Below are 26,634 nucleotides of genomic sequence, written 5' to 3' on the forward strand. Positions count from 1 at the left end.
ACCTCATTACATTCAGGACATCCCTCTGCTCTAAGTCCTGGGATGTAGGCCTGTTCTTTCTCCTGTAACATCTTCTGGGGCATTTTCACACCAGATCTAGTTCCTCCAACTCTGCCTTGGACACAGGTGTGCATTGGACTATGGTCTATCTCTGGAGCATCTCGGAAGAAATTGATCATTACCTTCAGGCAATAGCAGTGACAAGGCTGTGACATCTATGTCCATTTCATCCTCAGTGGTTCCTTTGCTGCTAGACAGATGGGGGGGTCTTGTGGATTCTGACAGCCTTGCCAGATGTTCTGAGAGGCCAAGTATGTTTTGCTCCTGTCCAATTTGGAAGGTTGCAGCTTTCATGTGGCCCATGTTCTTGTTCAGGACCGCCTCTTCTGCTCCAAAAAAAAACTTTTATGTCATGGGACCTGACCTGACTTCGACCATGCCTGTCACCCATGAGGAGGGCCATTCTCATGGTTTTGACACCAAACTTCATCTCCTGAAGTAAATTGCCTTCCTTTCTTAGAGGAATCTTGTGTCCTTTGTCTGCGCTTATGTGGAGGTTTCTCCCCATTAACAACCTTGTTGTTGCATGAGGAATGGTCCTACAATCAAATAGGAAATCTGGACAGTTTGCTATTGAGTGAAGCAGTAGCTGTTCTTTAAGCCAGCCTTCAAGGTTTGTACTGCTCTTTCCTCAAGACCATTGGACGATGGATGGTATGGAGCTATCCTTTAATATCAAATACTATTTGACTTTAGGAAATACATGAATTCCCTGCTGGTAAACAATGGCCCATTGTCTGTGACCAACACCTCCGAGAATCCATGTATTGCAAAAGATGCTCATAGCTTTTCAGTCATCATTCCACTGCTTGATGAAAGCACATCGAACCATTTCGAATGGGCATCCACAATAATTAAGAACATACAGCCCAAGAAAGGACCGGCATAGTTGATGTGTAACTGAGTTCAGGGTTTACCCTGCTATTCCCGTGAATGTGGGGGAGCTACTGGTGGTAATATTTGTTCTTGTTGGCACTCTGCATTGGTGGGGCAGTGCACAGCTATGTCAGCATCCAGTCCTAGCCACCAAACGTAACTGCGCACCAGATCTTCATTTTGGAAACCCCAGGATGACCCTGGTGGATTTCAGTCAATACTTTGGTTCTGGTCTGGATGTTGCTAACAGTTTAACTGTTCCACATCAGCAGTAGGTGGACTTTCTATGGTGTGCACTCTCCTGGATGGTGGCCTATGTGTTCTCTTACTCGATTTAGATCTAGTGGAACTTTTTTTGTTTGCTGTCTTGAGTCTGAATATCAGCAACAACAATCATGGCCTGCCAGCCCAAATCCTGAAGAACATTTTAAGTGTTCGGCTGAGGCTTGGCTTTGTTTTGAGGTTTTGCTGTGGGCTGACCTAGAGTCCCTCTGTTCAGGATATGTCCTGAGTGGACCAATGCGATTCCCTTCACTCAAGTGGTCTTCCCCAGGCTCAGTCAGCTTGCGAGGGTATCCACTTCTGTCGGGATACCCTGTACCTCGTGTGCTTCACTTGCCATGTTTTCTAATGACAAAGCCACTTGAAATGTCTGTTTCAAGTCCAGTTGATGTCTCAGCATTTCTCTTCAGGTTAAATCAAAATCATGTGCCTTTGCCAGTCGTCCTAATCATGTCAAAATCCCGATACTGATTCTTCTAGTTCTCGAACTGCTGACTGAAACTGATAGCGTCTCAGAATTAGAGGAGGCTGACGTCACTCCGATCACTACAGCTATGTTGTGCATTGCTAGAGTCATGTTTTCTGTTATGCAAAAGTGAGAACTGCAGATGTTGGAGGTCAGCCAAGTGTGTGGTGCTGGAAAAGCACAGCAGGTCAGGCAGCATCCGAGGAGCAGACAAATTGACATTTCAGGCAAAAGCCCTTCATCAGGAATGAGAAATCCTCAAGAATTCGTGATGAAGGGCTTTTGCCCAAAATGTTGATTCTCCTGCTATCCTTTCCCAGCACCACGATTAACTTATGTTTTCTGTTGCTAATTTTGTCTCACTGGTTAGTGATGTTCAGTTTTGATGAACTTTTTATGCTTTTCCAGTTCCAGTTTAGGTTGACTATGAACTCCATTTCTCCTCATTTGCTGCTTGGTTTCAGTCTCCATGATGCATGATCTTGAGGTATCAACTTCAGCAGTAACTTTTGCTGGACTCTAAGTTTTCATGATTGGTTCCTGCACATGTTCAGTTTAATCTTTAAACAATCCAGTTGGGCATTTATTAAAATGCTGACTTTTTCTTTCTTGTGCTTCAGTGTTTTGCTGTCTCACTTCCTCCTGGTCTCTTGGAGGATGTTTATTGCTTGGAAGTTTAGACTTATTTTCTTCCATTCAGCAACTCTGCAGGTGGCTCCATCTTGGCCTTGGAAGGTGTGGCTTACAGTAGCAATAAGGCTAGCTTTCAGTCTTTCTCTGTCCCTCAACATTTTGCAAGAGTTCTTTGGATCATCTGCATATGTCTTTATGTAAAGTCTGTGTTCCGGAGTGATGAGGTTGAGCCCATAATGCATTTCTTAAATTCTTTAGATGTGAAACTGGGTGCTATTATTTCACATTAATATTTTTTAACAATTCCTTGCTTATTAAACAGAACTTGGGCTGCTTAGATTGTCATATCTCTCAAGTCTTTCACCTGGTTAAAAATTAACCTTGAGCAGTGGCCTGCAAATAAGAGCTACCATTCTTGCTTTATGTGAATAAATCATCTCCCACAGTCTTGTGGTCCTTTATTTGCAATCATCTTTTCCTTCAGTGTGTTTCTCTACTTCTCGCATATATTGAATCTGGACAGCATGTTTTCCATGCCTTTGTATTTGCATATCCAGTCCGCTTCTCCATTCCATGTGGTCATCTTGTGTCTTTTGGAGAGGTTTGTCCTGCATGGTTTTTGGTGTGATTGTTCTATAATCGGTGTAATTGTAGATCAAGCTAGCAGAATACCAGCTTCCAGTGAGATGTCATCTCACATCGACAACTACTGTCAAATTTCTGTCTGTACTTGCTGTATCTTACCAGCCATTCGTAGATCACTTGCTCAGAGGGTCTGTAATTCATTGTCTTTGCTGGAGTTGTCTAATTTGATTTTATATTGTTGGCATTATATTCACTAGGTTTTGAACTTTTATACATCATCTATCTCATTTTTTTAACAACAAAGATGGTCTTTTTCTCGCATTTCATCTCCCCCTGGCTTCTGTTTCAGAGTGGTCATAATTTTGAAGCCTGAAGTTCTTCTGTAGTTTTGCTGGTGCTTTATATTGGTTCTTTTTGTAGATTTGCTTCAGTAGAGGGTGATAACTGTCCACTGTTAACCTTCTGCCATGGAAATATGTATGGAACTTCTCTCATCCATACACGATTTAAGTGACACTACTGTGCCCAAGGGGCATGTGTTTTATGCTATCTCTCTTGGAGAGAGGTGCTGCCACAGTAGTACCAGAGTGTCTGCACCGGACAGGCACTTGATTAACAGCTTGGGGATATCCCTCGGTTTTCTTCTTCAAATTCGACAAAATTAGCATCAGTGGGCGGGATGAGGGATCTCTCAGATCCAGCAAGGTTTTGAGTTTTGCTTTTAGTTAGTGAGAAGGTTTAACTACTGCTAAGTTAACAGCTTCAGTTCTCTGCTGCTAGAATCTTCCCCTTAGAAATATAAAGATGTAGACTGTTTCTTTCAGTATTTTGTTCTGTTGGACTGAAGAGAGGCTGCATATGAGAACCTGAACTGTTTTGGTAGGTTGCCTTGGCAAGAGTATGTTTGTGAGATGCTGCCTATATTGGAGCAGTTGATGGTTAGTGGTTAACTAATACATTATCTTGTTAAGTGTTTCAATAATGTTAAAGTTATGCCAAGTTTTTTGTACTTTAACTGTCATAAGAATAAAGTATGTTTGATTAAAGGCTGGTGGTGGACTAATCAAATCACGTCTGGAACATAGCACCTTACACTTGTCTTTAAATCAAAATAAAAGTTAGGGTGTAAATTATCTCCTTACATATTTGGGGTTTGGGGTTCTGGTTTGGTCCATGACAACTGCTAAACAGGTTCTTTCTATGGCATATCTCATCACAGCTGAGGTTGTCTGTTGGATGTTAATGTTGTGGGCTTTCCTTTGTGCACTAGGGCTGCTGATCCTGGTCCTTTCAGAGAAGCAGCTACTTTGAGAGTGTAGATTTCTTTCTGGCATATATGACAGACTTAAATTATTCGTTTTGAGTTTCATGAAACTTCTGTTATGAGGCACTGGACACCAGTGCTGGACATCATCTCTCATCAGCTCCCACAGTTTTGTGGTGTGTTCAGATATATGCAGTATAAAGGGATCCATATATTTGATCAAGCCTAGAAAATTTCTCAACTTGCTCTTATCTCTTGGAGTTTCCATTCCAAAAGTAGTCATAATTCTTCTATGATTTGACCTTTTATGCCATCCAGTGTGTACACCGTTCCAAAGAATGCATTTGTCACTCTGGTTCTCGCTATGACTTGTAGATGATTGTCTTGATCTTTTTTGTCCGCACCATGATATCTGGACACCATCTGCTAGGCTGAAGCTCTGTTGCTTCCCTTGTGTGCCTCATCTCCTTGCTGCTAGAATGCATTCTACTTCAAGGTCAAGTGATAGATGCAGGAACTTGAACTGTCCAAATAGTATTAAATGTTGTGAAGTGAAGATTTTGTGTTTCATTTCACATTGCAGCAGCTGTTTCTGGCACCAAGCATGCTGAAAACCAGTGCTGGTGTGATCTCTTCCAGCGTTAGAATTATGTTCTATGCAATCCAAGCAAATTCTTAGTCACCCATTTGGTTTCACTCTCGCTGTGATGGAATTTACCCAAGCTGTAGGCTTTGTCATTCTGGAGATTACCTTTTCCTCCATCTTTTAAAGCTCTTTGTAGAGCTTTCTTTTTAGTTCTATAGGTACATTATATGTCAAATGAGTCACTCATTTCATTTCTGGGTCAGTAATGATGTGATATTCAAAATTGTCAAAACATCAAACCATTCACTTAAATATTCTGGGTAAATTTTCTGTTTCTGTTTTTGGTTGATGTACTCTTTAGACCCAAGTGTCATTTATTTCAGCTGTTAGCCTGCAGCTCTTCACAACTGCTCAACTCCTGGATAGCAGTAGCATCTGTTTCCTTTGTGGGCACATCTGATTTGGGTTATTCCTAGTTGTCAAGACTGTTTCCCCTAAATAATATTGTACTGATGACGTACTAATATGGTGTTGAAAGATTTTTAACTTTGTCCACCCCAGTCCAATACCAGCACTTCCACATCCTCCTTCCTTTCAGAACACCTTTCCTCAGATAACTGTTTTCTTCAATTTGCAAGAAAGGTCCTCTGGGGGCATAGTCTGAACAGGATGATGTTATTCTACAATCCATTATCTGTCTTCTCTTTGAAATTTATTGTTATGGGCTAATTTTCCACCACCTTCCCAACTTGAATAATCGTGTGAATTTATTTTCTCTTGAAACTGTTGCATCTGGCCAATCCCTGCAATTGTATGGTCCCTATATCTGTGATGCCTACAACATGTTCAATTAGATGTTTTGGTTTCTTTTGTACTGTTGCTCTGGTGACTTCCCTGTCAAGTTCTACTTTTGTTCTATACTTATTGTCCTGTTTATAAGCACTGCAGATTTACCCAGATGTGGGGCATTTCCTTCTGTCTGTGAATTGATTTGGCCACTCACAGGTCCTGCACATCTTGCTCATTTTGGTGAACATTGCTTTGTTGCTGTTTGACTGCATCAATTCTGCTTCCTTTCATTGGTTTGACTGAGGGGTAGCCATTTGAACAGCAGGCACCTTCATCTGTCTGAAAAATGTGTTGCTGGAAAAGCGCAGCAGCTCAGGCGGCATCCAAAGAGCAGGAGAATTGACGTTTCGGGCATAAGTTGAAACTTTATTGCTGGAACAGCACAGCAGGTCAGGCAGCATCCAGGGAACAGGAGATTCGACGTTTCGGGCACAGGCCCTTCTTCAGGAATGAGCAGAGAGTGTTCAGCAGGAGAAGATAAAAGGTAGGGAGGAGGGACTTGGAGGAGGGGCGTTGGAAATGTGATAGGTGGAAAGAGGTCAAGGTGAGGGTGATAGGTCGGAGTAGGATGGAGGCGGAGAGGTCAAGAAGAAGACTGCAGGTCAGGAAGGCGGTGCCGGGCTGGAGGGATTCGGCTGAGACAAGGTGGGGGGAGGGGGTATGAAGAAACTGGACTTGGACTTCACGTCCAAGTTCATCCCCTGTGGTTGGAGGGTTCCCAGTCGGAAGATAAGACGCTCCTCCTCCGACCGTCGCGTTGTTGTGGTTTGGCGGTGGATGAGTCCAATGACCTGCATATCCTTGGTGGAGTGGGAGGGGGAGTTGAAATGCTGTGCTACAGGGTGGTTGGGTTGGTTCGTCCGGGTGGCCCAGAGGTGCTCTCTGAATCGCTCCGCAAGTAGGCGGCCTGTCTCCCCAATATAGAGGAGGCCACACTGGCTGCAGCGGATGCAGTAGATGATGTGGGTGAAGGTGCAGGTGAATCTGTGGCGGATGTGGAAGTTTCCTTTGGGGCCTTGGAGAGAAGTGAGGGGGGGAGGTGTGGGCGCAAGTGTTGCACCTCCTGCGGTTGCAAGGGAAGGTGCCGGGAGTGGAGGTTGGGTCGGTGGGGGGTGTGGATCTGACAAGGGAGTCGCGGAGGGAGTGGTCTCTACGGAAAGCTGATAGGGGAGGGGAGGGAAATATATCCTTGGTGCTGGGGTCTGTTTGGAGGTGGCGGAAGTGACGGCGGATGATGCGCTGTACATGGAGATTGGTGGGGTGGTAGGTGAGGACCAGTGGGGTTCTGTCCTGGTGGCGGTTGGAGGGGCGGGGCTCAAGGGCGGAGGAGCGGGAAGTGGAGGAGATGCGGTGGAGGGCACCGTCGACCAAGGGGAAATTGCGGTCCTTGAAGAAGGAGGCCATCTGTGTTGTACGTATTTTGAACTGGTCCTCCTGGGAGCAGATGCGGCGGAGACGAAGGAATTGGGAGAATGGGATGGCGTTTTTACAGGGGGCAGGATGGGAGGAGGTGTAGTCCAGGTAGCTGTGGGAGTCGGTTGGTTTGTAGTAGATGTCCGTGTTGATTCGGTCACCTGAGATAGAAACAGAAAGGTCTAGGAAGGGGAGGGAGAAGTCCGAGACTGTCCAGGTGAATTTGAGGTCGGGGTGGAAGGTGTTAGTGTAGTGGATGAACTGTTCAACCTCCTCGTGGGAGCACGAGGTAGCGCCGACACAGTCATCAATGTAGCGAAGGAAAAGATGGGGGGTGGGGCCAGTGTAGTTGCGGAAGATGGATTGTTCCACATACCCTACGAAGAGGCAGGCATAGCTGGGGCCCATGCGGCTGCCCATGGCTACTCCTTTTGTTTGGAGAAAGTGGGAGGATTGGAAAGAAAAGTTGTTCAGGGTGAGGACCAGTTCGGTCAGTCGAAGGAGGGTGTCGGTGGAAGGGTACTGGGTGGTACGGCGGGAAAGGAAGAAGCGGAGTGCTTTGAGTCCTTCGTGATGGGGGATGGAGGTGTACAGGGACTGGATGTCCATGGTGAAGATGAGGCGTTGGGGACGGGGGAAGCGGAAATCCTGGAAGAGGTGGAGGGCGTGGGTGGTGTCACGAACGTAGGTGGGGAGTTCTTGGACTAATGGGGACAGGACCGTGTCGAGGTATGCCGAGATGAGTTCGGTTGGGCAGGAGCAGGCTGAGACGATGGGTCGTCCGGGGCAGTCAGGTTTGTGGATTTTGGGCAGGAGGTAGAAACGGGCGGTGCGGGGTTGTGGGACTATGAGGTTGGAGGCGGTGGATGGGAGGTGATGAGGTTATGGATGGTCTGGGAGATGATGGTTTGGTGGTGGGGGGTGGGGTCATGGTCAAGGGGACGGTAGGAGGAGGTATCTGCGAGCTGGCGTTTGGCCTCAGCGGTGTAAAGGTCAGTGCGCCAAACTACTACTGCGCCTCCCTTGTCAGCTGGTTTGATGGTGAGGTTGGGGTTGGAACGGAGGGAGTGGAGGGCTGCGCGTTCCGAGGGTGAGAGGTTGGAGTGGGTGGGAGGGGTGTGGGAGTTCAGGTAGCGGTTAATATCGCGGCGGCAGTTTGCTATGAAGAGGTCGAGGGCAGGTAGGAGGCCAGCAAGGGGTGTCCAGGTGGACGGGGTGTGTTGGAGGTGGGAGAAGGGGTCGTCAGAGGGTGGGCGAGAGTCTTGATTGAAGAAGAAGGCATGGAGGCGAAGGCGGCGGAAGAATTGTTCGATGTCACTCCGTGTCAGGAATGGAGGGTGTGCCAAGCAGGCTAAGATAAAAGGTAGGGAGGAGGGACTTGGGGGAGGGGCGTTGGGAATGCGATAGGTGGAAGGAGGTTAAGGTGAGGGTGATAGGCCGGAGAGGGGGTGGGAAACGTCAATTCTCCTGCTCTTTGGATGCTGCCTGACCTGCTGCGCTTTTCTAGCAACACATTTTTCAGCTCTGATCACCAACATCTGCAGTCCTCACTTTCTCCTACCTTCATCTGTCTGTTTGTGACTTCATTTGCTCTGGTAATTTGTATTGCCTGTGATATTATGAATTTATCCTTTGCTATTGGTGCTTTCTGTACTTCAGGGTGTAAATAAGCCCAAGTTAGTTGATATATATCAGCCTTTGATTTGAATCCTTAAATTTATATTTTCTGACTGCATTTTGTCTTGTTTACAAAGTTGTCAATAGATTCAGCTAACTTGTGCACCTTGAAATTTGATCTGATGAGTTGTTTTGGCTTCAGATAGGAACTGAATCCTCCAAAACTCTTTTCTCGATTTCTCCTGTTAACTTCACTAAGCACCCAGCAGTTAAATAAATGTAATCCTTTTGTCTCCGGTCTACAGAAGAATATCGCTTATCCTCTCTTCATCCCTAGTGCCTTTTAGGAAACTACTGATGTCAGCTGCACATTTGTTTAAACTTCTCAAATGCCTCTCTCCAGTGTCCCAAATCATTCCATCTGTAGCTGTGCATTCACTGATATGCCAGTCGACATTCCATTTTTAATCTTCACACAATTCATTCTGTTTTTCTTCTGGCAGTAATGTGGGTTGATTTTCCAAATCAACATTAAATTGATATGAAATGTTTTAGTTTTACTGACAGCTGGTACCACGTCACAGAGCATAGAGATGTACAACACGGAAACAGACCCTCCAGTCTAACCCGTCCATGCCGACCAGATATCCCAACACAACCTCGTCCCACCTGCCAGCACCCGGCCCATATCCCTCCAAACCCTTTCTATTCATATACCCATCCAAATGCCTTTTAAATGTTGCAATTGTACTAGCCTCCACCACTTCCTCTGGCCTCATTTCATACACATACCACACTCTGTGTGAAAAGGTTGCCCATTAGGTCTCTTTTATATCTTTCCCCTCTCACCCAAAACCTATGCCCTCTAGCTCTGGACACCCCCACCCCAGGGAAAAGACTTTGTCTATTTATCCTATCCATGCTCCTCATGATTTTATAAACCTCTATAAGGTCACCCCTCAGCCTCTGATGCTCCAGGGAAAACAGCCCCAGACTGTTCAGCCTCTCTCCAACCCTGGCAACATTCTTGTAAATCATTTCTGAACCCTTTCAAGTTTCACAGCATCTTTCCAATAGGAAGGAGACCAGAATTGCACGTAATTTTCCAACAGTGGCCTAACCAGTGTCCTGTACAGTCGTAACATGACCTCCCAACTCCTGTACTCCGTACTCTGACCAATAAAGGAAAGCATGCCAAACGTCACCTTCACTATCCTATCTACCGGCGACTCCACTTTCAAGGAGCTATGAACATGCCCTCCAAGGTCTCTTTGTTCAGCAACACTCCCTAGTACCTTACCATTTAGTGTATAAATCCTGCTAAGATTGACTTTCCCAAAATGCAGCACCCTACATTTATCTAAATTAAACTCCATCTTCCACCTTTCGGCCCATTGGCTCATCTGATCAAGATTCCATTTTAATCTGAGGTAACCTCCTTCGCTGTCTACTACACCTCCAATTTTAGTGTCATCTGCAAACTTACTGACTATACCTCTTATGCTCACATCCAAATCATTTGTATAAATGACAAAAAGAAACGGACCAAGCACCGATTCTTGTGGCACCCCATTGGTCACAGGCCTCCAGTTTGAAAAACAACCCTCCATCACTATCCTCTGTTTTCTACCTTTGAGCCAGTTCTGTATTCAAGTGGCTAGTTCTCCCTGTATTTAGTGAGATCTAACCTTGCTAACCAGTCTCCCATGGGGAACCTTGTCGAACGCCTTCCTGAAGGCCATATAGTTCACATGTACCGCCCTGCCGTCATCAATCCTCTGTTACTTCTTCAAAAAAACTCAATCAAGTTTGTGAGACATGATTTCCCACGCACAAAGCTATGTTGACTATCCCTAATCAGTCCTTGCCTTTCCAAATACATGTACATCCTGTCCCTCAGGATTCCGTCCAACAACGTGCCCACCACCAACGTCAGGCTCACTGGTCTATAGTTCCCTGGCTTGTCCTTACCACCTTTCTTAAATAGTGGCACCACATTAGTCAACTTCCAGTCTTCTGGCACCTCACCTGTGACTATTGATGATACAAATATTTCAATAAGAAGCCCAGCAATCTTTTCCCTAGCTTTCAACAGAGTTAGAGGGTACACCTGATCAGGTCCTGGGTATTTATCCACCTTTGTGTTTCAAGACATCCAGTACTTCCTCCTCTGTAATATAGACATTTTTCAAGATGTCACCATCTATTTCCCTACATTCTATATCTTCCATGTCCTTTTCCGCTGTAAATACTGATGCAAAATACTCGTTTAGTATCTCACCCCATTTTCTGTGGCTCCACACAAAGACCTTGCTGATCTTTGAGGGGCCCTATTCTCTCCCTAGTTACCCTTTTGTCCTTCGTGTATTTGTAAAAACCGTTTAGATTTTCCTTAATTCTATTTGCCAAAGCTATCTCATGTCCCCTTTTTGTCCTCCTGATTTCCCTCTTATGTGTGCTCCTACTGTCTTTATACTGTTCTGAGGATTAACTCGATCTGTCCTGTCTGTACCTGACATGTGCTTCCTTGTTTTTCTTAACCATGTTTGACATTGTCTTCTGGTTCCCACATCATTGACATAAGTACACTTCAATTTTCGAAAAACCAGTGCTCCTTGTTTAATTCAAACATGCCATGCAGCCTGGATCAGAAGATTACCTTGGCCAGTGTTGCATTACAGAATAACTGACTGTCCATACAGATATTCCAACTACCTATAACCAGCATGACGAATATAAGCCACCAACATCCATTTTTAATTTCCAAAACAATCATCAGTATATCAGACAAAAAGAAACTGCAAATGCTGGAATCCAAAATATACAAGCAGGAAGCTGGAAGAACACAGCAAGCCAGACAGCATCAGGAGGTGAAGAAATTGAAGTTTTGGGTATAACCCTTCTTCAGAACGGAGGTGCGGGGAGAAGGAGCTGCAAATGTGGGGATGGGGGGAGGTTGGGTCAGGAAAAGGTCGGAATGGTGAGGTAGTGATAGGTGAACATAGGTGGTGGGTACAACCTGGTTGGTTGATGGGAGGAATGAATCCAGTTGGTAACTAGAAGGAAGTTATGTCAGAGTATATATCTAGGGAGTTAGTTGGCCAGCTGCAGTTTTCTCTCACATTGCACAAGATATTTGCAGTCTTTTGGTGGAGAGTAACAGTGTTAGAAAGAAACATGAGATCCACTAATTGTTTAGTTTGTACGGAGTGTATCGGGAGGGCCTTTGGGCAACCTGTCCACTGTGGGATCCATGAGACAATTAAAATCTCCCCCTGTAATGATATGCTGAGACTTGAGACTGATCAATTTAGAAAATGCATCTAACAGAAATTTGAGGGGATGGTTTGGAGGACAATAAACATTTAAAACACCATATTCTTCCCTGTTTATCAGGGCTTTGAGAATTACAAATCTCCCATGTGTGTCTTTAGCACACTCCATTAACTTAAATGGGAGATTCCTCCTAACCAATCTAGCCACTCCCTACTTCTGGTATTAAAAGATGAAAAGTAAACCCAATCAAAGCCATTCTGCTGTAGTTTCAAATGCTCTATATCATCCAAGTGTGTCTCCTTAAACAAAGCACTATCCACCTTTTCCCTTCTCAGACTCGAAAGTTCCTCATACTTGGTGAGTGACTCCGCTTGATGTTCCAGGTATACCATTTAATCAAGTCATTAGCTATAACGTATTGCAATAATATTTTGATTCCAGAGAGGAGGAACACGAACCACAAATCACTGAGCCTTAGTGTCGCAAGATCCATTGAACATATAAACTATGTAAACTAAAACCACTACAGTTTACAAACCTACAAAGCTATCAAAGATTATATACAACAAAAACCAAAAAAAAAGCCAACATATAAAGCACCAATGGTGAAGATATGGACCCCTCCAAAGAGGCCTTTTGGTTCGAGATCGTTCAAAGGAATCACTAAGAGTACAATCTGTTTAAAGCAAGGTTACCAGTTTAATAAATTAAGGCAGCCTGACGCAATTCTGTCCAAGAACACAGAGGTTAAAGCTTCTGTGCTCCGTGGCGAAATTGCACAATTACGTTTGAAAATTACACATTATTTATGTGTTTTTAAGAGACAGCACAGCCTTAATGACAAGAAAAGACCAATCAACTGTAATAGTGACATGATTTACAGCAGGTTAATCCAATGATATTTGCTGAGAAACAGACCGTTCCACACACAAATTCATCCCATGCTTGCTAGTTCAAGGTTAGCTCGAATATCAAATCACTGTCTTATGATTCATATTATGAAAACTCCATTGTTTTCTCTTACCTCTAACCAACTCGGTAAAGCATCAGTTCAAGCTCACAGTGTCAAAGAAACGTCTAAAGCCATTTTGTTATGTTATTTTAAATTGAAAAGCCATGTTATGATTCATAAAAATCTACATATACATGTTGCTTCTGACAACAGCCTAAATTCAAATTTTAGATCCTCAATGGCGCTGAATAGGGGAATTCGCCCCTGCCCAAAGTAGTCCAGTACTGCAGCCCGAGCATTTAAGTACCTGAACCAACCATAAACTGGCCATAAATGGGCATCTAGCCATCCCAACCATTTTTCCCTCCTCCTAGCAAGAGTCACACTGCAAACACAAGCTGAAGAGAAAGCAAATCTGCCATGGCATAGCCATGTGAATAAAGAAGTTTTTTTAAAAAAAGCTAAGTACCCCACCCATCCTTTGGTATAACTTAGAAATTGAAAGTACACATCTCAACTGCCACCAAACATAGTTTAGACCAGATTATTACCAATAAAAAAGATAGGAAAAGAAAGCCCCAACTGGACTTGCTCTTTTTTTTAAAAAGAGAAACCAGAGCCATACCCAAACGACACGACTATTTGTACATATGAAATTGTTCACATTAAGTTAATTTGTCCACAAAATCTCCTGCCTTCTCAGTGTCAGAGATGTTCAGATCCATCTAAGGTTTTTGAAGCACCGCCGGATACCTAAGCGTATTGGATCCCAAGCTCCCTCAGTCTTCTCTTGACGCTGTCATCGGAGTTTCTTTTCTGGATTACAGCACCTGAGAAGTCCTGGAAGAACATGACCTTACAGCCCTTGTAAACTAGGGCCTTTGGATCCTTCCCCGGATCCTGGAAGCTTCACATTTCTTTCCTCATCTCTATAATGATGAAACCACACCAAGATAAGATGAGAATGTTGATCCAGACCTGACCTCTGCACCATGACCTGGTGAGCCCTCTCTATCTTCAAGCGTCTCATTCCAGCCTCCAAGTTAAGGAATTTCGGCAACCAGTCCTCAATAAATTCCGCCGGCCGCTCACCTTCCTTGCTGTCTGGCAGACCGACGGTCCGAATATTTTTTTCTCCTGCCCCTGTTCTCAAGGCATTAACTTGGTCAAGCAAATTGCGGACCTGTCTCTCCATGGCTTGGATCCTATCCTTGCAGGAACCGGTATCAGCTTCCACCACTGCAACTCTGTTCTACCTCATCTATCCTTTTGTCCAGGTATCCCAGCTGCTGTTCATGCTTCTGCAGCATGATAGAGATCAGAGTCAGCTTCTCTATCTGCTTACCCAACATCTCGCAACATTTCCTGAGCTCCTTCACCAAAGGCTGGTTAAAAATAGTGTGAGGATCCAGCAGGCTGGGCCACAGGCCCGGCCTCGGATGCCTCTTCCTCATTCAGCATCCCTGGATAGTGAAAACAAAGGTGTTGATTTTTAGCAGTTTCCTGGGACTCCATAACCTTTCCAGAGTCCCAGGATATTGCGGTAGGATGGGTTAAAAGTTTGTCCCACTTGCGCTGCAGTGCAGAGCTCTGCAACATGGCGGCACGGTGGCTCAGTGGTTAGCACTGCTGCCTCACAGCTCCAGGGATCCAGGTTCGATTCCACCCTTGGGCGACTATGCGTGGAATTTGCACATTCTCCCCATGTCTGCGTGAGTTTCCTCCAGATGCTCCAGTTTCCTCCCACAGTCCAAAGATATGCAGGCCAGATGAATTGCCCATAGCGTTAAGTGCATTAGTCAGAGGGAAATGGGTCTGGGTGGGTTACTCTTCGGAGGGTCGGTGTGGACTGGCTGGACCGAAGGGCCTGTTTCCATGCTGTAGGGAATCTAATCTAATATAATAACATGATCTTCCGAGATCGCTGCATCTTGAATCCACCCCTCAAAAATGTTATTTCTTTGCTGTTTGTTTTTCTCCTTGTATAGAATAATGTAAAACTTTCATCAGCTAATGGTGTAAAACTGGCACATAAATTTTGTAGAGTCTTATTTTTCTCAATTATTGATTTGTTAACCCTGTCCTATTTTGCTGTTTTTTTTGCCTTTGTGCTCTGTTGTTTCTGTTGAGTTGATAGGCAGATGAGCATAGACCTATTCTCAAAACTGAAGTTATTAAGATTTATTTTGTAAGGAACATTGCCTTGACCTTAGACAAACAGTTATTGGCTACCGCTTCAGCAATACGCTATGAAGCTGTCTTCATTCTAAGACAGTAATTTTGGGGTTTCGATATTCTTAGCAAGGCCAATATTTATTATCCATTCTTAATTAAGCTCATGAATGGTTTGCCAATCGAATAGATGGTTTGATGAAAACCAAAAGAAGTGCAGATGCTGGACAAAGACAAAAATAGAAATTGCTGGAATAGCTCAGCAGGTCTGGCAGCTTCTGTGGAGAGAAATCAGTTTATGTTTTGGGCCAAGTGAGCCTTACTCAAGGAAGGAAGGGTAATTTGACTCAAAACATTAACTCTGAGTTCTGTCCATGGTTGCTGCCAGATCGTCTGAGCTTTTCCAGCAATTTCTGTTTTTGAACAGAATGTTTGTTTGGCCTTGAAGATTTTTGAGATTCTTCATGTTGCACCTGCATCTGTTCAATAAGATGGAAAATAATCCATTATGTCCCTGACTTGTGCCTTCTCAGTGATGGAAAAACTTTGGGAAGCCAGGTGAGCACTTAGCATAATGAACACAGCTTTAGAGCTGCACTAAAAGACACGTGGCTCGACCAACTGAGTTTCTGATTTGTGGTGATCCAGGAATTCATGACAGCAAACTGTTCTATTTAGTTGCGCAAGCATTTCAGATTTTCTGCCAGTTAGATTTTTTTATTTTCTTTCCTCTCCTTTTGTGCCAGAATGTGTTAATGTTATCCATGCACATTCTATTGTGTCGTTAGAAGTATAGAGATTTGCAGACAGGAGGACATTTGGCCATTGTTTCTGCTACTCTTTCTTCGACTAATCCAAACTTAAATTGTTGTCTTCCTGTACTTCCTGCTGTTTCAAGCATTTAGCCAATTTTCCCCAACAGTCATAGTCATAGAAACATATAGCATAGAGAGAGGCCCTTCAAGCCCACTGTTTGTTGGTTAACAAACATAAAACTGCACTTATCCTGTTTACCTGCACTTGGTCCATAGCCAACTATGCCCTAGCATTTTAAATATTGAGAGAGTAGCTGCCTCCACCACCCTCTCAGTTAGCGTTTGATATTTCTACTGCCCTCAATGCTAGTTACTCATCTTAAAACTTGTGCCATCTGGTGTTACACATCTTCCATGAGGAAAAGATTCTCCCAATCTATCCTGTCCATACCCCTCATTATTTTTGTGTATCTCAATCAACTCCACAGACCCCCGCTCCCAACCCTGACCCCTGGTCTCAGTCTCTGCTCCAAGGGCAGAAACCCAATCTATCCAGTCTTTCTGAAACTTTTTCATTCCCGGCAACTTCATCGTCAATCTCCTATATACCTGTATTGACACCTTTTGGGGATCTGTGAACTTGTACATCAAGGTCCCTTTGTTCTCATTGCTCCTAAGAAACCAGCCATTCTTTGCGTATATCCTTTCCTTATTAGACCTTGCACAATGCATCACCTGGCACTAATGGAAATTAAATTTCATCTGCTATTTCTCTGCCCAATTTAGACAATATCAAACTCCAGCCCTGAGACCATCCTCCTCACTGTCTACAACCTTACCAATTTGTGTTATCTGCAGACTTATTAATTGTACCTTTTACCTTCATATCCAAGTCATTAGCCAGGGTCCCAGCACTGACCTTGTGGTACACTGTTGTTCACCGGCTTCCAATCACAAAAGCAACCCTCCACCATTATCCTTTCCCTCCTATTTGCAAGCCAGTTTTAGATCCAAATTACCAACTTGCTTTGGATCCCATGGCCTCTTACCTTTTTGGACCAGCCTTCCATGTCGGACCTTGTCCAAGCATTTACTCAAATTTACTCAAATCTGTGTAAATCATATCAACTGCACTACTCTCATCAATCTATTTAGCAATCTTTTTCAAAAAAACTCAATTAAGTTATTCAGACAATGTCCCTCTAATAAATCCATACTAAATATTCCTGATTAATCACTACCTTTCTAAGTGTTGATTAATCCGATCCCTCACAATGTTTTCCAATAATTTCCCTACTACTGACATCAGATGACTGGTCTATAATTACCTGGCCTATCCCTGCTGCCCTTCTTGAACAAAAGAACCATATGAGTTAACCTGCAATTACCTGGCACTTTATCTGTGAGGCATTAAATATCTCTGCAGGGCCCCCAGCAATCTCTTCCCTTGCCTCCTAAAGCAACCTGGGAAACACCTCATCAGGCTGTCTGGATTTACGCACCCTCATGATCACTAAAACATCTAATCCCTCCTTAATTATTGTTTTCTAGAACTTCACCTTCCCAACTGAAATTCCAGGCTACAATGTTTTTCTCCTTTATGAACACAATGATCTTTTAAAACCTCACCCACATCCTCTGGCTCCACGCATAGTTTTGCCCCTTTGGGGTCTAATAGGCTTCACACTTTGCCTGGTAAATCTCTTACTCTTCGTATACTTATAAAATGCCTTGGGATTTTCCTTTAATCCTATCTGCCAGATAGATTTTGTTGCCCGTCTTTGCCCTCCTAATTTTTTTTAAGCAACTCTGACACTCTCTATGCTTCTGAAAGTCTGCCCGTTTTTGACTGTGCCATACCTACTTCCTTTTTCTTTATCAAACTGTCAATACTCCTTAATAAACAGGATTCCGTGGACCTGCTGCCTTTGCCATTCACTCTTGAAGTAATACACTGGCACTGAAACTCAAGATTACTTTCCAAATGTAGAATTCACTAATCTTAATCTATATTTGCCAGATCCTGTCTAATAATCTTGAAATTGGCTTTCCCCCAGTTTAAACACTTCTGCATTATCCTAATTGCTTTTCATAATTCCTTTGAAACTTAGAATTATGGTTACTGTCCTCAAAATGCTTTCCCACAGCCACTTGATCAGCTTTATTATTTAGGATTAGGTTTAGCATACCCCACCTTAAATAGGGCTATCTATATACTGACAGAAAAGCTGTTTTGGATGCACTTTAAAAATTCCAACCTGTCTAATGCTATTATGCTAAGGCTATCCCAGTTAATATAACAAAGTTGAAATCCACAATTGCCATCTTTTTTTATTTCTAAACTCCATACTGATGGCCTTATTTGAAGACCTTCTCTGATATCTTCCCTCATTACTGTGCATTCAAGACTCTTCCACAAGTACTGTTGAAGCAACACATTCAAAGCAGGCTGCATGGTATCATTTTTCCTTTGCAGACACTTCTTTGTCACAGTGAAAGTTTTGTTGAATCCTACAGTCACCGATTACCCATATAAATGAAATAACATCCTTCTAATTATAATGATATCTGTTAGCTCCTGTTTGAGCAGTATCTTAAAAGGGTAGAAATTTTAAAATTTAACTTCCTCCATAGCCTCCCTCAATATGTGAAATCTCCTCTAGTAACCCTTTTAAGACATCTACAGTGCTCCACTTCCTGTTCATTTTAGTTGCTCCACTGTTGGTAAGTGTCTTCAGTTATTGAGGTCCCAAGCTCTGAAATTTCCCCCCTCTGTCATTCTGCTTCGCAAGCTCTCTTTTACATCTTGAAACATTTCTTAAAACCTACTTTTGAGTTAGACTTTGTTCATCTCTTCTAATATCTCCTTATGTGGCTTGGTGTCTAGGTTTCTTTGAAGAAGCACCTTGAAATGTTTTAGTATATCAATGGTACTTGTTGTTCTTGCTATTCGAGATAAGTCCTGTATCTATGTTTTGTCTGGTCCAGCTTGTTCTAATATTTGAGATTTTTTTTTAAGGAGCTGGCGATTATTTCTCATCGACCTGATCTTCTGTCACCATTGATTAAGATCAGGGCTGCTGTTCATGTCAATTGCCTTTATCAGTCTTCATTCTGTGCAACTCCTATCTGGAGTAGCATGTAAAGTATTGGTGTCCATATTTCAGGAAGGATGCACAATGTGTTGGAAATAGTTCAGAGTAAGTTTACTATTAGGAATATTGTGTGATATTGTCTTATGAGACAATATTAGAAACTAGATTTGTATCCACTGGAATTTAGAAAAGTGATAAGTGGCCAAATGCTGGCAAATGAGACTAATCAGTTTAGGATATCTGATAGGTGCAGATTTTATTCCTCGATTTGAAAAAGAAGATCCTAATAGGATGCATGTGGAAAGAATGTTTACAATTGTGGGAGAACCTAGAACTGAGAGTCACTGTTCAAAAATAAGGTCACCCATTTAAGAAAAGGATAAGAATTTTTTTCTCACTTATGGACATAAGTCTTTAGAATTCTTTTCCTCAAATGGTGGTGAAGGCAGAATTTTTTTTGAATATTTTTCAGGCAGGGGTAGATAGATTCTTGATGAGAAAGGGGGAGAAAGATTATCAGAGTAGATGGGAATGTGGTGTAATCATATCAGCACAATCTTAGTAAATTAAACAGGCTTGAGGGGTTGAGTGGCCTACTCAGCTTCTAATTGATGTGTTTATATGATTTCAGGTTGCCTGATGTGAAATCTCATCAGGTTCTAGTTTGGAAATTTTCAATTGACTTGTCCTTGGAGCTTTTTGAGGTAGAACTTTGCAGATTTTCACTACCTTTTTTGTGAAGAAACACTATCTGATGTCAGTCCTGAATTGCCTAAGACTATGTTTAAGCTTATCTTTCCTTCTTCTGACCTGCTGCACCAGAAGGGCAGCTCAATGGCTCAGTGGTTAGCACTGCTGTCTCACAGTGCCAGGGACCTGGGTTCGATTCCATTCACGGGTGACTGTGTGGAGTTTGCACATTCTCCCCATGTCTGCATGGGTTTCCTCCCACAATCCAAAGATGTGCAGGTTAGGTGAATTGGCCATGCTAAGTTGTCCATAGTGTTCTGGGATGTGTAAGTTAGGTGTGTTAGTCATGGGAAATGTAGAGTACTAGGGGTGGGAAATGAATCTGGGTGGGATACTCTTTGGAAGGTCCGCATGGAATTGTTGAGCTAAATGGCCTGTATCTGCACTAAGGATTCCGTGAAGAAGCAGGTTCCATCCATGTAAAATTTTGTCTTTGGACATTGCATAAGTTGCTGCCTACTTGTCAGCTTTGATTTTGTACAGGTGACATTTAAAGTGAGACTTAATGACAAAGATGTAATGAACTGACGCCTTTATTCTCCCAACTGCCAGCTGGGAATGACGACTGTAATTTAAATGATCCTTTGCTCACCCACCTGAATCCTGACTAGATATTAGGCATGTCTCAACTGTTTGTTCTGTTACATAAATGATTTTCCTTTGTTTCCTGTCTAAATGGTCAGGATCCAGTCATGCCTTCCCCTGAACCATCACTTGATGACAAGACTGATGAAGTTGACATCCCTTCAGAAGAACCTGATGGAAGTAAGTTTTAACGTTTCAAACCTTTATGAAAGATCAATGGTATTTAAAAGAAACACATTGTTTCCTGTCAAAACAAAAAAATACTTGCACTAATCTAGCATTGGCTAAGCCATAGACAGATTTATGAAAAAAAGAGCAAGAAGCATACTTGACATTGATATTAAGTGCCGAAGTTGGAAAGCATTCCATTGCTCATCTGTAAAATCCCCCAGCTTGATGAGCTCAGAATTCATAAAGTGATCCATATATCTTGTGAAAATATTGTGTGTATAATAATTACTCTAACTTAGGGAAAATTATTTAATTTTGTATTGCAATGTTAATGAGTTGCATTAACATCACTAATTAGACATTGTAACCCGATAATTGTAAGCACTGCTCACACTTGTGTATAAGTCAATTTTGTGAAGGTTAATCGCATGAATTTTGGCCCAAAAGAATGACTTTTTCTATATATTGTGTAACATTGACTCTAGTTTTCAGAGATCAAAGATCAAAATTTCAGAAAGAGTGTGGGTTTGGGAAGAGAGAAAACGTAGCTTTAAATGCTAAGGCTATTTTTGAAAAGATAACTATGAAACCAAGCAAATACAACTCCATAAATAACACTAACAAAAAAACAATCCTAGTTGCCATAAATGTTACACAAGGTAAACATAGTGATGGTTTAGTCACAGATCATAAATAATTTATTTACTTTTAAAGAGGGAGAGGATATTGTCTGCAAGTTTGCATAAAGAAGATAATTGTTCTGTGTTTACTCTGGGAATCTGAGCAAAATGGAACTCCATTTTCTTTTTTAAAGGCAAATAAAGTGCAATTAAAGGCTCGGAGTAAAATATGGTTAGGAATATTGAGTAGAGGATTGGGCTTGGGAAGTTTATTTAACTGACTGCAGCTTTGTTTTTTCTCATGAATTAAAAGCTGTTTAAATTACTGTGACAATTCCTCAGCTTCCTCGCCACTAGAGGTCACCCTGTCCATTCAATGAGTCACATATCGAGCACTTGTCATGCATCAAATCATCACCCATGTAAAAGTCAGCCCTGTGACTCTTGGTCTAAAATATTGGTTTCAAAAAATTCATTCTTCGAGCAGTATTTATGGTATGTTTTTGATAAAACACAATTATTTTGAATTAAAACAAAATGAGAGCAATACTTTCATTAGTGTACCAAAACATTGCATTATTGTTAAAAGACACAAGTTTATACTATAAAACTCCAACATGGTATTTCGCATAATATAGGTCAAATTATTTGCTGATCAGTTAGAGAGTAGAAGTAACATTTAATAATGATGAGTTTTCATGTACCCCTGAGTGGATACTTAAAAGGAAAAGTTACACTTGCCTATGATGTTGTTGAGAAAATATTGCACGGTAAGGAAAAATACATGCTGATGCACAGTTTGTCCAGCAGCAGTTCGAAGGACCGAGTTTGTTTTTCTTGCTCCTTCAAGAGGGTGATTTGTTCAATCTCAGTTTCATGTTTTATTGATGCCACCCTGATTTTGTTGCTGCCATTTGTGTTTTATAACAATAATGTAATTTTTTGGTGTATTAATGTACCAAATTGCTTTGATATCTTGTCTTAATTCATAATAAGACTGATTAAAAAGTAGTAAAAACCTGTTATTTCAATATGGTAAATACACAAAAAGAACTTGTTGCAAAATTTCATATTAGTTAGATTGCGGTATCCAATAAAACAATTGAATTCATGTTCGCACATTATTGGCAATCACCTGTGTGCTGCGTTAATGAACCCTTGCTGTTCATATCACACTACATCATTAAACCAGCCTTTTCACACTGGCTGAGGTTAACATGAAAGCCTCTCTTCAAACTCTCCCTTTGCCTGAGGTATGTTTAAACCACTACCAATTGTCTGAATCGACTGAGAGAACAGCCCTATGGACTTGGAAGACTATGGTGACTTTACCTTACCTTTAAACCTGTTATTACTTGAACTGTATACGAGCCCTTCACTTTGATTCCTGCTTCTAAACCTTTCCCACTTTCCAGACTAGCTGTGAAGTGAAGTTGAAGTGAAGCAGAACACAAGGTGTCCAGATGATTAGATCAAATTGGTCTGAGAAGTCCTCGTACACCCTGTTGTATTTCAGCTTTGTGATAACTTATAACATCTGTAGTGTTTGCTCAATTTCTGTATTTTGGAAAGTGCTGCTATTATGACTGTGTAGATTAATCAATGTTGTCTATGAAGATCCATGCTGAAATAATTTCTTACAATCACAACCCTACGTCAACCGGATTAATTTGGCAGAACAGTTGCTACTGAGTTTGATTCTAGATTGAACACAAAATCCTCGGCTGACTCACAATAGAGCATTCAGCGAGTATTCCTCTAACAGAAGTGCTTTCTTTCAGCTAAGATTTCAAAGCAAATCTCCATGTATTCTTGGATGGATGTAAAGATCCCAGGTTTCATTTCCAGTAAGAGCAGGAGAGTTTACCTTAGCATCGTGGCTAATAGTTGTCTTGCAATTGATATCACAAAAACAGATTGTCTGATGATGGTGACATTGTTGTTTGCGGGAGCTTAGTGTGCACAAATGATTCACCATTTGAGCTGAAGTAGGCATGATATTAGTTTCACTCACCATGGCTTGATTGGAGACCAGTATTGACTGAAAATATGTAATAAAACAATATTCAAATCATGAGAATTTTTTTTAAGAAGTGAAATTTATTTTCTTCTCAAACATTTTGAATGGAAATATTTAGAATGGTTAATAAAATCCATGCCAACATATCAGGAATATTTTGTGTTGTAGACAAAAATGAATGACTTTCAATATATCAAGTCCTTTAATAAGTTAAGATTTGGCAGCTTAAATTTTCAAATGCGGACACTTTGCATACAAACAAAAAAGAAATTTTTTGTTCCTCTGGTGGGCAACAGGACAACTTCATGGAAACAGATTTGAATCATTTCTCAGAACAAATTACTACAGCAGTTGGAATCTATACTGAAAATAACAAATGCTGGAGATCACTGGGTCAAGTAGCATCCATGGAAAGAGAGCAAACTGATATTTCGACTCTAGATGACCTATAATTCACTTAACTCTGTTGAAGCGTCATCTAGACCTGAAACATTAGCTTGCTCTGTGTCCATGGATGCTGCCTGACCCACTGTGATTTCCAGCGTTTGTTGTTTTCAGTTTCAATAATTTCTGTTGTTCATGTTTGATTTGTTCAACTGTTATTGAAAACTGTACAGTTCTGATGGTGTTTATATTTTAAAGTCTCCAATCTACATCCATCTTCCCAGCAAAAATAGTCAGAGTCAAACAGCATGGAAACAGACTCATCGTGCCAACCATAATCCCAAACTAAACTAAACTAGTCCCACCTGCCTGCACTTAACCCATATCCCTCCAAACATATCTTATTCATGTCCTTATCGAAATACATTTCAAACATAACTGTAAATGCATCTACCACTTCCTCTGGAAGTTCATTCCACACACAAGCCACTCTGTAAGCACACAAAAGTTGTCCCTCATGTCTGTCTTAAATCTTTCTCCTCTCACCTCATAAAATGCCTCCTTGTCTTGGAATCTCCCATCCTAGGAAAAAGACACCTGCCATTCACTTTATCTATACCCCTCATGATTTTGTAAACCTCCGTAAGATACTTCTTAACCTCCCATGTTCCAATGAGAAAAGTCCCAGCCTATCCATGTTTCTTTATAACTCAAACTCTCCATTCTCAACAATGTTCTGGTAAATCTTTTCTGAATGCTCTCCAATTCAATAATAATCTTCCTGTAAGATGGCCACTGTGTTAATTTTCTGGCTATCAAGATTTGTATGGATATAACAACTGATCTGGATCATCATGAGGCTTCCAGTTAATGAGCAACTTATGAAAAACTTCGTATGCATTCCAAGCTAAAACATTTAATCATTAGCTGAATACACATTCAAAGAGAATTATCTTTTCAAGAAGTGAAATCAAATACTGACTATTTTAACATGTTCCAAATCATAATGAAAATAGCTTGAAGTTTTTTTTCTTTAATGTATAATGATTGACAGAGCAGGGAGACTCAGTTTAGCCAAAGTCAGGAAAAAAATTTGATTTGATGCATGTACCCTATATCAAAGGCTTCCAAAGCACACTTTTTTTTTCAAGTAAATTCTTATTCTGAATTTATTTTACTGTGTCGATGTTAATGAGATGCATTTTAAATGTTTAATTGGTAATGTGGAAAGGCTTAATAGAAAAAAGTTCGCCCTCAATCCTAAATGTCTTTTCCATTGCACTGATCTATTAATTCAGTATATCATTTAGAATTGTACTGGACTTTGCCCTTCTGGGTTTAATGATCTGAATAGATATTGAACAGATGTTTATTTATTCATTCATGAATGATGATTTGATATATTTGTTTTTATGAGAAATTAATATCAAGCATTACAACGAAGGTTGTGGATTATTCACACCTGTTAGAGAAATGTGTTGATGAGTTTTTATAAGGTTGAAAATTTGAGATTGTTGTTATTTGGGATGCATACTGCAAATCGATGGCCTTGTTCTAAAGTAGTGAAATAAGCTTCAGTTATGGGTATCAAAATTCAGATTTTACTTCTACAGGCAAGGAAAGAAAAATAATTGGTGTTGATAATCGACTGTTAAATTCAGTCTCTGAATGTAAAATGTAGATTTGTAATAGACTGCTGTTTTCTCAACCTAAATCTAGAACATTTGTATCTGAATTAGGGTATCATCATGAATTGACAACAAATCACCATTATTTTTCTCATTCCTATTTGAAATCAATTTCAGGAAAAAGTAGGTTTGTGGTTCAACAGTAAGTGGAACAAAAATGAACAGTAATGTTAATTTTCAAGCATTACTTTAACGCTTCAGTCAATAGTTTATTTTGAAGACAAAGTGATAAAATGTACAATGTCCTAGAGTCTGTTGCTCTAATGTTCTGGTTGGTGTGACAGTGTCATTAATCTTGTACAATTGTCTCTGGAGTCTTGAGATGTTGCTTTAATTATTCGTTCAATAGAACAACTAGTTCAGTGTAAAACCTCAAAAAATGAGTTTTTTTTTGTTTTCAATAATGATGAGATCACTGGGCAGGTTGTTCTTTCGTAAGCTTTCCTTCAACTTGGCTTGATCTCAGAGGTCACCTTCCAGTTGCACCAGCATAATATGAGTACATTTCCAAACCAGTTACTATTCAAAGCAGCTTCAGCAAGGGCTGTACAGCACTTACACAAGTCATGTGGTTTACACAAAGCCTTGTCATAGAGTCTTGGAGTTTTATAGCATGGAAACAGACCCTTCAGTCCAGCTCATCATGCTAACAAGATATCTTAAATTAATCTAGTCCCATTTGCCAGCATTTGGCCAATATACCTGTAAACTCTTCCTATTCATGTATCCATCCTGATGCCTTTTAAATGTTGTCATTATACCAGCCTCCTCCACTTCCTTATGCAGCTTGTTCCATACATGCACCACCCTCTGTGTGAAAAAGTTGTACCTGAGGCCCCTTTTAAATCCTTCTCCTCTCACCCTGAAGTTACACCCTCTATTTTGGACTCCCCTAACCTGGGCAAAAAAAGACCTTGGCTATTCACCCTATCCATGCCCCTCAGGATTTTATAAACCTCTGTAATGTCACCCCTCACCCTCTGAAGCTCCGGGGAAAATAGCCCCAGCATATTCAGCCTTTCCTGAAAGCTCAAACCCTCCAATCTGGCAAGATTCTGTAAATCTTTTCTGCATCCTTTCAAGTGTAACAGCATCCTTCCTGTAGCTGGGATACCAGAATTGAATGCAGTTTTACAAAAATGGCTGACCTAATGTCCTGTACAGCCGCACCATGACATCCAACTCCAATATTCAGTTCATTTGACCAATAAGGCAAGGGTACCAAACTCCGCCTTTGCTATCCTGTCAACTTATGACTCCATCTTCAAGGAACTATAAATGTGCACTCCAAAGTCTCATGGTTCAACATCACTCCCCATGACCCTAATATTTAAGCGTATATGTCCTGCCCTGAATTGCCTTAACAAAATGAAACACCTCTCATTTAGCTAAATTAAACACAACCTGCCGGTCTGCGACCCATCAGTCTGAAGTCTTTTTGTACTCTTGAGCTTTTTTTTGAAACCTGCCCCATTGTCCACAGTGAAATTTCAGTGGGCCTTTTTTCAAGAAACCATTCACTGGTATTCCCACAC

General features: G+C 41.5%; 1 protein-coding gene across 6 annotated transcripts in view; it reads left to right on the forward strand.

Moving 5' to 3' along the window:
* prkcz (protein kinase C, zeta) overlaps positions 1-26,634 on the forward strand; it is a 431,548-nt gene that overhangs the window by 210,516 nt on the left and 194,398 nt on the right. For all 6 annotated transcript variants that reach the window (XM_087980378.1, XM_087980379.1, XM_087980381.1 and 3 more), the window contains one exon: positions 20,315-20,396. In XM_087980378.1, coding sequence (XP_087836504.1) covers positions 20,315-20,396 — 82 coding nt within the window. The remainder of the gene's footprint in view (positions 1-20,314; positions 20,397-26,634) is intronic.

Source organism: Chiloscyllium plagiosum, unplaced genomic scaffold, assembly GCF_037043375.1.
Source record: "Chiloscyllium plagiosum isolate Xiang-an unplaced genomic scaffold, Cpla_swu_hap1 HiC_scaffold_37, whole genome shotgun sequence".
Classification (NCBI taxonomy): Eukaryota; Metazoa; Chordata; class Chondrichthyes; order Orectolobiformes; family Hemiscylliidae; genus Chiloscyllium; species Chiloscyllium plagiosum.